The sequence below is a fragment of the Pteropus vampyrus genome, unplaced genomic scaffold (assembly GCF_000151845.1).
Source record: "Pteropus vampyrus isolate Shadow unplaced genomic scaffold, Pvam_2.0 Scaffold189, whole genome shotgun sequence".
Taxonomy (NCBI): Eukaryota; Metazoa; Chordata; class Mammalia; order Chiroptera; family Pteropodidae; genus Pteropus; species Pteropus vampyrus.
In genome coordinates this window covers 99,474-111,932 of record NW_011888970.1, presented here as the reverse complement: position 1 = coordinate 111,932, position 12,459 = coordinate 99,474, and the positions used below count along the sequence as shown (strand labels likewise).

Genomic DNA, 12,459 nt, shown 5'->3' with positions numbered 1-12,459 from the left:
AATTTTTTGGATGGGGGTAAAATTCAGAAAAGCCCAACATTGACCTTGTTTCCAAACATGGAAAAATCAAGACTTCTCTCATACACAGGTTGTTTTTATTAGTGTGGTGTATTGCACCTTTGATTCTAGAAGCATTTTTTCCTTTAATCTTCTACTTTGCATCATTGTTGAAAACTTCAATTGAGAGTAATTTTCTAAACCATTGTACCAGAATTTCAACAGCCAGATAATTATGTCTTTCCACATGGTAATTTAAAAAGCATCCAATTACCCAAATTTTTATTCACACTCAAATCTATGGACGTCCTACTTTTCTCCCTCATACGTGAAGGTCATTGTACCAAATGGGGGAAGTAGACATTTGTAAACGAACAGGTAGTTAGTTATTGGGCGATGTTTTACTTTGTGATTTTTCTCCATTTTTTTTCCTTTCCATCTATCACGAGTCTCTCCCCTAGTCCTAGAGCTTTATTAGGTCTTGAATTGGAGTCTGTTGTCTGAAATTTTCCAAATCGTGCTTACTCCAATTCTAGATTATTTTATTAAATATTAAGCAGCGTCCCTCTTTAGGCTAGTGATGGGAGCGTAAATTAATACAGATCCTCGTGATAAGAAATATGTGTCCAAAGTGAGAATATTATAACCTTTAACCTAGCAATTTGTTTCTGAGCTTTTAGAAGAGAACTCTTCCTTCAAGCAGTTAAACCTAGTACGTACTTCACTAGATAATGGAACTTCTGCACTGGCCTATTGGTTGCATACCCAAGAGCAATTTTCCTTTTTGGTAAGGGTCAGCAGGTTGTCATAGCGAAGGCCAACAGCAGAGGTCTAGTTTATCGAACTACCTGACACAGAGACACAGGTATGTCGTGTAGAACTCACTGAGAGCTCTCTCTCCTGAAGTTTCACGGGAGGGCTATGATTCTGAAATTATATTTTCAGTTTCAGTTTTTCATATTACCTCAGTAAACTATAAAAAATGTGTCCCTACGTTCCCCTCATTGATTTTGACCACAAACCCCACCTCAAGAAGAAAGGCAGCGTCCGAGCGGATTTACTTACAGACCCGTGGGGCACAGTGAGTTACACTGAGGTGGAAGACTTAAGCAGACTCATTTTAGGAAGCATCACCTTTCCTCTCTCACCACCCAGGTTTTTCCACTGTCCTGGAGGAAATTCTACAGAGGACAATTTCTGTTGTATTCCTTTTGGTAAATAATGGGTCTTTTGGAGGTCCAGTCCGTGAATTTTGAGGCCTTTCCCAAGAATGCCTTCTCTTCAGCTTTTGTGGGCCTTGCTATCTTCTGACAGTTATCTCTTGAGATAAAATGAACCCAAAGAATACCAGATTAATATGATAATGTTCGTTTTAAATAGCAGAATAGAGTAATATCTACACTTGAGACTTCAGTTATTTCCTCATTTATTCTGGCAATACATGCCCAGGCTGTCAATTTCAGTGGGCTCGTTAGTCTACAAATATGGTACCAACAAACTCTCATGTTCAGTACTTAGTCTTGGCCTAGGTACTGGCTAACTCAACCATACCCTTGCAGCTGTATGCATATTTTTTCCACCTTCATTTAAGTCTGTTTCACACTCATACAGAGTAGTGATTTTAAGACACAATTTTGATTATGCCTGTGTTGAAATATTATGTGGCTAATTGTGGACTTAAGAAAGTGTAATATACTGATGGTATCAGAGGAGTTTTATACAAAACATATGCCTAGTCATCATTTCTGAATACTTCATCTTTCCTCCTACATACATTTATTTTTTTTAGGGGGGTGGGCGCCGCCTTTGAACTACTTGCAGTTCCTTGAAATTTCTACTGTCATATGCTTTTGCAAATATACGGCTGCTAAAATGCCCTTTTTTCTTGTCAATGCCTATCCCACTTAAATGATCCTGTACATGTATTTGTCACTACAATAATGGCCTCAGTGCATGTTTTATTTTTTTTCCATTAGAAAGATTCTGGAAAACTGGGACTGTCTGGTTTGTCTATATAATTTTAGCAGCTGAAGTTTTAATATATAAATGTGGGTGCTATTAGTGGCTATGTGTCCTTCCACATGAAGAAGCATAGTCTGCAGAGAGAAGAATGAAGCTGCTATGGAAGCAAAGTCAAGAACAGTCCTGATCGAGTCCCCGAATCTGGTTCTTGTTTTGCGGTGCATGTTCACCTCTACCTTGTTCACGCCTTGATCATTGGATTCTTCTGTGAGATATCACAAACATCCTTCCAATAAACCCCATGTTTGCTTCAGCTGCTTCAAGTTGTGTTTGTTACTTAGAACTCAAATATTCCTAACAGAGTAAGTCAGGCTGTGTCATATTTGGGTTCTCTCGAAGCAGATGCCGAAACGAAGTTTGCAGTGTGAGATGTTTGTTGAGGATCAATGGCTGTGAAGTGATGGGAGAATAAATAGGGGAGGACTGACTGATCAGAGCAAGAAGTCAGAATCATCATTGCTTGTTGAAATCTCGTCCACGCTAGTCGGGAACTCTGAAACAAGTTCTGTTGAAAGCATAGCTCATCGGGCCAAGGTGGTCAGGCAGTTACAACTTTTAAGTTGCTCAGTTACGTGAGGCTGGCTGCCTTGGGAAGGGAGCCATCTCAGGTGAAGCAGCTCTTCAGCAGAGGTCAGCTCTGCAGACGCTGGCAACAGCAGGCAGTCGGCTGACCACTCACTGCCGCTGGGCAGCCAGCCCTTCCTTGAAGATGTATCTGGGCGCTGCATTCCTCTGAATACAGAGTCCGTGCCTTGCCCTGTTTATGTCCACTCTCCCAATATTAGGTCTCTGAGGAGGGACTAAGGAAAGGAAGATCGGTAGGACAAGCCACAGTCCCTACTGTTGCAATTGGCTCATCTAATACCCAACCCAGATTCTCCTCCACAGTTACCACTTCTGCTGGCTTTGGTGGCATGACCTGGACCCTCATTCCTGAGCCCAGGTCACTATGCCCTTTTTAGCCCCATCCTGCTGTATCTGTCCATTTACCATCACACTTGGGCAAGGAAGACCCAAGAAGGAACCACGTGGATCACCTGAATCCACTCATATTTCTCACCGTCCTGTTGTGGAACAGCAGCCCTTTCTGCTCATGTGTCAAATACCCCTTCAAAGACCAGCTACTCTTCTGAGCCGCCGGTGTCGACACAAGGAACACAGTTCCCACGTCATATCTGTAGCTTATAATTAGAATACTTGCTCTGTCCCGTCTGAAAAATGTGTTACATTTGGGGATCGAGAGCAGAAAGTCGATGGAGGGTCACTGCTAATGGTGGCAGGCCATTCCTGCTTTCACGGGGTGGCACCCAGAACCATGTATTATTAACGTTTTGGGGATACAGCACATGGGCTGCCCGGGCCGCCTGTAGTCTGGGACGCTCCACAGGCCGCGAAGGTCTCTGGGAATCGCAGTCCTCCGCCGGGAATCTTGGTCTTTACAATCAGGAAGCTGGAGGTCTTTCACGGACAAGCTGGGGCCGCAGTCGGTTGTGGGAGTTGTAGTCTCAGGCTGAGGTCGCGAAGCGTTCTGGGGAGTCGTGGTTGCCTGAGGCGTGGCCTTTGTCTCGACGCGCCGTAAGTGCCTCCGCGGGTCGTTCTGGGATTTGTAGTTTATAAGAATGCTTCACACCAAGCGCGCCGAAGCCGCGGTGGTTCCTGGGAAGTGTAGTCGTCTGAACACACCTTCCTCTGGCCCCCACCATCTCGGGTGCTGTGGGCGCAGTGCTCTCCGGGAGTTGTAGTGCGTGAGCGGGAGCCTTCCTCCCTCGCGCGCTGAGGCCCCCGTGGGTCGTGGGACGTGTAGTCTGAGGTCTGCCTTCTCTGTCTCCGGCACCGTGAGCGTGGGGCGTTCTGGGAGTTGTAGTGCGTGAGCGGGACCTTCTTCCCACGCGCGTTGAGGCCCCGGCGGATCCTGGGAACTGCAGTTGTCGCGGCCTCACGGCCTGGTCCAGCATACCTGTCGCTGAACCTCCGAAAGGCGCGGTTCGCGGGTGGCTGGCTGTGGGGACCCTGGACGCAGAGCCGAGTGTGGCCTTCTTGTGCGGGATGTAGGTAAAAGGGCCCACCACGCCCGCACCGGGATCCCCGTCAAGTGGCCCGGGGCGGGAACGCGGTCTGGAGCCCGGAGCACTTCGCCCACCTTGCCAGAATCGCAGAGGACGCGCCTGTCCCGTGACCCCGTTAAAGCAGGAGGAGCTGGGGCTGCGGGTCAGGCTAGGCTTCCCGGAGCCCCCGCCGCGGCAGGAGGGGTGCCCTGCGCGCGTGTGACGAGGGCGACAGGGCAGGCGGTTGCGGCGCGCCGGCAGCCCGGGCTGGGGGAGCCCGGCTCCTCGGCGCTGCCCAGCGGGCCCGCGCGCTCAGGACCCCGTTCTCTCCCTGCCAGCTCCGCGTTTTGCACTTTCCTGTTCTCGGGCCCTCCCGTGAGCCATGTCTCAGGTAAGCTGGCGTGTCCTTTCTTCTTCCTGAAAGAAGCTGTGATTTTCAGCATTCGGGGACATAGGCTCCTTTTTTTTCTTCTGAAACGACTTGCCCCGCAGAGCCACAGGACCCCGCCCCGAACCTCTCCTCCCGACACTTGTGCTTGGGGGACGCGAGAGCGTTGACCCGAAGCCATTCCGCCGCGGGCGGGGATTCTGACGGGCTGGGCTGCTTCAGGGTTTGAAGGACGGAGGCAGCCAGCTGTGACGCTGCCCCCTTTTCTCCCGATATTACAGAGAGAAGTGCATTACTTTATGTGTCCGGCTCCAGCTGCCCTTCATTCACTCATTCATTCATTCATTCATTCATTCATTCATGTGCCTATTGAGCATCTACTGTCAGCACCTGAATCAGTGGTCACCTCAGACCGTGGTCCCTGGACCCGCAGTGTCAGCATCCCTTGAGAACCGATTATGTTCATGAGCCCCACCCCAGACCTTCTAAACCAAAAACTTGGTGTCGGGTTGAGCAGTCTGCGTTTTTAACAGTCCCTCCAAGCGATTCTAATGCATAGCCCATCCTAGCTGGGGAATGCAGCAGTGAGCAAAACAAAATCTCTGAATTCAGAGTTCATATTTCAGACATGACATTAACTTTATTTAGCAAGGAACACTGGTTATTTTTGTTTTGGGTGTGGCTAAGTGCCTGGCTGACAGTTATGCTTCCCAGACGCCGGGAATAAGAAGGCCAGCCATTCCAAATTAGTCCCTCTGTTTTCAGTTCCACTTCTCTACCTTTTTGTCTCCTTTGTCTCCAGATCCAGAGGTTCTCCAAGTCTGGCTGATGAGTCGTTTCCACCTGTGCTGCAAATCCCACTGTTTCCTCAAGGAAGCAGCTTCTTCCTCTGTTAATCAATAATCTGTTATCACTTAGAACAGTTTTTTGTTTTTGTTTTTTTTTTAACTGTAAAACGTAACTCTGCCATGCATTTGGGGCTGTTATTAGTGTGGGATCTTTTAAAATTCCTTTTCGGGCCTGACAGTTACGTGGATCACTCAAATGATGCAAAACCAGCTGTAAAGCAGGGGCTTATGATCACCCCTCACCCTGAGGGAAAAAGCTTTAGGTCCCATCGTCAGAGGTATTAACATTCCCTCTTTGGGAGGTCCCTGTACTTTATTGCTTATTCTCCTTGTTCTGTGACATTTCTAAAATCGCTTCTAAGTTCCACAGCTGTTTCTTCAGGAGTGGGGATGAGTGTGATAAACTTGAGAGTGCGTGTCTCATTTCAGGGGTACTGCTGCTGTCTGCTATAGCTCATTAGCAAGAAGACATTCTTGCCAAATCACGTTAAAATAGTCTAGAGTTAAGGAAACTTTTTATTGCCTCTTAAACACAAAGGAATCGTCTTCATTATTTATAAAGTGCTGTAAGACCTTAAGAATTGTCATAACCAGAGCCAGAAATCCATGCTGTTCACATGTATACTCTTTTGCCTTTCACAAAATTGTAAATTATCTCAGGACAAATCACATTTTTTTCGTCCTTTTCTCCATTATACAGCAAAATTACAGCAAAATGAAACAGGCTCTTAGGTATACTCTTAATAACTACTCAGAATTCTGAAAATTCCCATTGCCACTGCTCATACTCACTGTCCGACCTCCACAGTGGGACTCGCTTCACTCCTTGCTCATGGCCTTTGAAGTGTTGGTGCTGGTCGTGCAGATATCTGTATGTTTTTTCAGGGCTCGGTGACATTCAGAGATGTGGCCATAGACTTTTCCCGGGAGGAATGGGAATGGCTTCGGCCTGCTCAGAGAGATTTGTACAGACAAGTAATGTTGGAGAACTATGGCCACCTGGTCTCACTGGGTAAGTTTCCCCCCCACCCCTACAATCTCCCCTTAGCCGGAATCTGACCTTTAGTGTGGTGGTTGTGAATCTTGATTACCTGGCTGAATATCTCAAGGGAGCTATGTTATTATTATTATTTTTTTTGAATTTTAAGATGGTCTTTAGATATCTATCATACTTAACATCTGGCGTTTCTTTCAATGGTCTCTGTTTTCTGAGGATTCAAGGACTGATTTTGCATTTATTTTGTTTTCTGCAAGCAGGTCTTAACTTCTCGAAGCCAGATTTGGTTTCCTTTTTGGAGCAAGGAAAAGAGCCTTGGCTGGGGAGAGGAAATGTGAGAAGAGATCTGTGTTCAGGTGAGTGAGTTAGAAGCTGGTAGAGAAATTTTTTAAGTAACAACCCACCCAGTCAATGAGAAGGCAGTACGTTTTTATATGTTATTTGGAAAGTTTTCCCTTACAGATACCAGAGATGCAAAGACTGAAGTCTTGCCCACAACTGCGTAAATGACCACTTCACACTCTCTTACCCATCTGCCTTCTGTTTTCGTCTTATCCTGTCCCCCACTGTCCCACAGACATATGTGTCCTTCCTTATCAGCTGTCTGGGCTCTGAATGTCATTTCTTTTTGACCTCTCTTTCTTTCTTGAAATTGGCATATGCCTCTGTTGCCTAAATCGGAAGGTATGTATTTTTTTCTTTATATTGCTGTTCTATTTAACCATCTTTGAAAGATGAATTCATTACTCTTTAGTTAATTGATGGACTTATTCATTCACTCATATATTCTCTTAGCAATATTTAGTGAATTTTAATCTTAAGACTTTTTCTTAGGTGCTACAGAGAGTAGAAGGCACACAAAAGTGTAATAACCATCAAGGAAGATACACCCTAGTGAGGTAAAATGGGTCCGTAAGTAATTTCGTTAGAGGTCCTGAGATTGGAAGTTCAGCAATGAGAAAAAAGGAATTTCTGGGTGGTGTTTTAGGCCTGGATAATTTAAATAGGGGTCGTAGTAATAGAAACATAAAAGACAGGAAAAGGGTCGGTTTTGGAGAAAAGGTGATGAGTTAGCTTGAGATTTGCTTGGTGTGGGGAGAGGATGTTATTCCCAAGTGAAAATGTGCACCAGGCTGTTGGAATGTACCTCAGAAAAAGAGTCAGGTTAGAGATGTAGATGTGGGTGTGTTATATTAAGAAGCAAAAAACGAAGCCATGAGGTTGATTGATTGAGAAGTGCTCAGAAAGCTTTCTTCACTTTACATTGGCAACAGAATTGTTGGCGAAGCGCTTTGAAGATAAATATGGCCATGCCACATTTGAAGACTCTGATGTAGAAGAGCTACTTGTATGTGTCCATAAGTGCTAGGATTGTTTCTGGAGCCCGCTGCCGATGGCAGTTTACTGACCTCCGAAGAGCAGTCCTGTGGAGGTAACAGGACGATCGCTTACATTTACTGAGAGGCGGCAGCTCGGGAGGACTGATGGCGGGGACAGGAGACGGTGCTGTGAAAACTGAGGCCTGGCTTTGAGGAGAGTGGTGATGGTTAATGTCACACACTGGAGACCGTCAGGAGGACGTGGAGGGGAACGTGGAAAGAAAGTACTGACGTGCGCTGGTCACGAGGTGAAGCAAGTGTAGGAGGCTTCGTTTAAGTACGAAGGACTAAAGAAAAATGTCCTTTTGTAAAAGTTTTAAAAATAGTAAAACCAATAGAACTATGTCCAAGGAAGCGAGATAAAGGGCAAACATGGAAAAATTGCCTCTACGCTAGCTAGCACAGCTCTTGCAGGTTTTGTGTGTTCTCTCCTGTACCTTTTCTGGAAGGTGAAATGTCACACAGATAGAAGTCATGCATAAAACATGAATGTGCAGCTTAACAAGTTATTATAAGACACTCACGTCACCACCACCAAAGTCGGTGAGCAGACACTGCCAGGTCCCCACGAGCTTTCTGCATACTCACCCCAGACACCCGCACCCCTCAAGGGTGCTGTGCTCCCTGCTTTAGTGACAGTAACTTCCTTGGTTTTCTTACGGCTTTAGGACTGTTTGCGTCTTTAATCACTGTAGTTTCGGATGGTTGGTTTGTGAACTTTACGTGGAGGGGCTCGTAATGTTTACGTATACATCTAACGTATATGTTATATTGTGGTTTGCTTCTCAAAATTACTTTAAGATTTATGTGCTTCGCATATTGTTCTAGTGGTTCGTTCCATCGTATGGGTGCATACACCCCACTTTATCCATCCTGTTATCAAGGGCTTCCTGAGTTGTTTGCCATTTAGGGCTGTGGGGAGCAGTGTTGCTGCTGTCCGTGTCCCCAGGTACCTGCGGCATGTATCTCAGAGTGGACTTGCCGGGTCAGAGGGCAGGGCGCCTCCTCCGCATCGTGGTAAGTGGCTCCCCTCGCACCCGTTCTTGGCAGCACCCAGTGCTGCTCGGCATCGTGCGGTTCGCAGTCAGAGGCGCGCAGCGCCAGCTTCCCGTGCTTTAAACTGCCCGTCTGATGGCTGCTGAGGTCTCGCACCCTCGCCCACAGCTGCTGGCCATCTGGACACCCTCGTCCGTGAAGTGCCTCTCGAAGGCGTTTGCTCGTTTATCTGTTGGATTCCCTTCTTATTCATTTGTAGTTCTATGTTTTGGATACAAATCCTTTAGTTGTATTCGCTGCAAATATCTTCTCACATGTGGCTTATTTTCCACTCAGCAACCTCTTTTGATGAACAGAAATCCTTAACTTTAGTGTAGTCCGATTTATTAATCTTTCCCTTTATGGTCAGCATTTTTTTGACCTGTTGAAGTCTTTTCCTGCCATGAGTCGTGATAAGGACATTTTCCTAGATTTTTTCTTTAAAAAACCTAGTCACTTTGCCATTCACATTTATATCCATGGTCCACTATTATTTTGTGTGTGTCTGTGCCTGCATGTCATGTGATTTAGTGGTCAATTTTGATGTCTTCTATGTGGATATCCAATTATTTCTGGTACCATACATTGACATGTCTGGTCTTTCCCTCGCTGTTTTTGTCATAAGTTAAATGTCAATTTTTGTGTATGTTTCTGGGTTCAGTATTCCATTTTGTTTATATTTTCTATTTTTGCATAAATCTGGATTGCCATAGTTACAAATTTTATAATGGATAATATGTTATTGTATTTCGCCTCACCCTACCCGCTTTTTGTTAAATAATGTAAATTACAGATGTCTTGACTTCGCACAGTACTTTCGTTGTACAGTACTTCACTATCGTGTATAAAGTATAGGGACATTTTCTGTATAATTGAAATATTGTTTTCACACTAAAAACAACAATTTTGCCTAATATTATTTTAATGTGCTGTCCATATATAAATGCTCCATGAATGTGTCTTATAGCTGGATTGTTTTTTCTCTGCAGGATGATGAAATTTTCTTATTTTTCTGTGTGTCCTATAACTTTGGGTTGTGACTTATTCATTTTGATATTTTAAGACCTTGGGTCTTGTTTAAATTCTGTCGAGATGTTCATTTAAGCATGCTGTCAGCATGGACACACCGAGGCCACATGGTCTAACCTGTCTTCTGTGTTTGTGGTTCCAGTGACACTGGTTTCACAGCCCTTGTAGGCCTATTGTATTTGTCCCACATATGCACCTCCTAGTGGCCTTTCTGGAACTTGGGCAGTGGGTTCCCCTTTTTTAGTTCTCACAGCCTTTGGTATGCTATTTAGGGTCAGACCGATCATGTACAGCTCAGGGGTAGATGCATGGTTTCCTACACGGCTTATGGGGTCACCTCCTTGAGCTCCATTCTTCACAGTCTTCCCCCACCCTTCCTGGCTCCAGGGTCCCTCTGTTCCGTCAGTTCGTCTGGATAGAAAGCCGACCTTTAGTTCTCCCTCCGTTTTGCACTTCCTGTGACTGTGTCTGCCTGTTTAGCCAAGCAACAAGGGGAGAGAGAAAAAGAAAAAAAATGGGTATTAACGTCTGTGCTCTTAAAACTGCAGACTTTTCTGCTGTGAAAAAGGTCACCCTGCCTTGGAGTTTGACTCGCCCGTGTGACTACTGCTGCTGCAGGGTGCCATGTTGTTGGGCAGGGTGAACGAGGGTGACAGTCAACAACAGGATTTCTCTGGCCAGAGCGGCTCCCTCTCCCATCCTCGGAGCAGAAACAGGAGCGCCTTCTCCTCACACCTGCGCCGTTCGTGTGCTGGCTGCTTTTGAGTCTAGGTTTCTGTGGTCTGCCTCAGTCTCTAAATTCAGCAGGCAATTGATTGATTATCATATTCTGGAACTTAGAGATAGCACAGTGCTTCTCAAACTTTAGTTATTTGGAGAGGTTTTTTTCTTACTGTTGAGTTTTAAGAGAGATTTTTTTGCTATATTTTGGATTATGAGTCTTATCAAATGTGTCTTTTGCAAATTCTTTCTCCTAGTCTGTTGTCTGTCTTCTCATTCTCTTGACATTGGCTTTTGAAGAGCAGAAATTTTGAATTTTCGTGAAATTCAACTTACTAGTTCTTTTATGGCTTTACCTTTGGTGTTGTATCTAAAAAGTCTTTGCTGTATTTGTGGTCACCTAGGGTTTCTCCTTCGTTATCTTCTTTATAGCTTTGTCTTTTACATTTAAACCTGTGATCCATTTAGAGTTAAATTTTATGAAGAGTGTAGAGTTCGTATCTAGATTTAATTTTATGTAAGTGAATGTCTGGTTGTTTTAACATAATTTGTCGAAAAGATTATTTTTGCTCTTTTGTGTTGTCTTTGCTCCTTTGTCAAAGGTCGGTTGACTGCGATCATGCAGGTCTGTTTCTGCGCTGTCAGCTCTGTTCCACTGATGTGTTTGTCTGTTCTTTAAGCAGTACCACACTGTCCTGTTTACTGTAGCTTTGGAGTCTGTCGAAATCAGGTGGTGTCAGTCCACCAACCTTGTTCTTTGCCTTCAATACTGTGTTAAGGTACTGTAGTCATTTGCTTCTCCCTGTAAACTTGAGAATCAGTTCATCAACATTCACAAAATAACTTGCTGGGATTTTGATTGGGGTTGTGTTGAATGTATAGATCAAGTTGGGGAGAGCCAACCTCTTGACAACAGTCTTCCTATCTATGAACATGGAATGTCTCCATTTAGTTCTTCCTTGATATCTTTCATTAGAGTGTTGAAGATTTCCTCATATAAATCTTGTACATATTTTGTTTTGTTATACCTAAGTATTGCATTTTTGGGGGTGCTAATTATAAATAGTAATGTGTTTTTAATCTCAACTTCTGGTTGTTTATTGCTGGTATGTAGGAAAGTTTTTGACTTTTGAATGTTAAGTTTGTATCATGCAATCTTGCTATAATCACTTATTAGCTGCAAGAGTTTTTAGTAAATTTTTTCTAATTCTTTGCATAGGCAGTAGTGTTATCTGCAAACAAAAAAGTTTTATTTCTTCCTTGCCAATCTATACCTTTTATTTCCTTTCCTTTCTTATTGCGTTAGCCGAGAATTCCAGTATGACGTTGAAAAAGCATTGGTGAGAAGTGAAATCCTTACCTTGTTCCCAATCTTATTGGGAAAGCTTCAGATCTCTCATTCATTGGGAAAGCTTCAGATCTCTCAGACATTAACTATAGGTTTTTTATGGATGTCCTTTATAAGTTGAGTAAGTTTTACTCTATTCCTAGTTTGTTGAAAGTTTTTTTTTTTTTTAAATTTTTTCACTAATAGGTGTTAGATCTTGTAAAGCAGGTCTACTGGTAACAAGTTTCCTTAATTATTGTCTGAGAGAATATTTCTCTTTCACTTTTGAAGGATTTTCACAGGGTACAGAATTATAATTTTTTTTTTTCTATCAACATTGTAAAATTTTCACACTACTCTCTTCTTGTTTGTGTGGTTTCAGAGAAGTCATATGTAATTATTATCTTTGCTCCTATATAGGTAAATTGTTTTTCTTCCTCTGGTTTCTTTCAAGCTTTTTCTTTAAGTTAGAATATATGTCTGAGTACAGTTTTTTTGTTTTTTGTTTTTTTTGACATTTGTCCTACTTGGTGTTCTCTGAGCTTCCTGGATCCGTGGTTTGGTGTCTGACATTAATTTGGGGAAATTCTTGGTCATTATTGTTTCAAATACTGCTTTGTTTATTTTTTTCTTCTCCTGGTATTCCCATTACATGTCTGTTATACCTTTTGT

General features: G+C 43.8%; 1 protein-coding gene across 6 annotated transcripts in view; it reads left to right on the top strand.

Annotated features, from left to right (window-relative positions):
- LOC105299539 (zinc finger protein 140) overlaps positions 1 to 12,459 on the top strand; it is a 78,169-nt gene that overhangs the window by 9,073 nt on the left and 56,637 nt on the right. The window contains exons 1-4 of one of the 6 annotated variants that reach the window (XM_011371342.2): positions 3,441 to 3,829; positions 4,403 to 4,455; positions 6,186 to 6,312; positions 6,555 to 6,653. In XM_011371342.2, coding sequence (XP_011369644.1) covers positions 4,447 to 4,455; positions 6,186 to 6,312; positions 6,555 to 6,653 — 235 coding nt within the window. In that variant the 5' untranslated portion in view covers positions 3,441 to 3,829; positions 4,403 to 4,446. Of the gene's footprint in view, positions 1 to 3,435; positions 4,456 to 6,185; positions 6,313 to 6,554; positions 6,654 to 12,459 lie in introns of those variants that run through there. The other 5 variants (XM_011371340.2, XM_011371341.2, XM_011371343.2 and 2 more) reach the window with 5 other exon arrangements.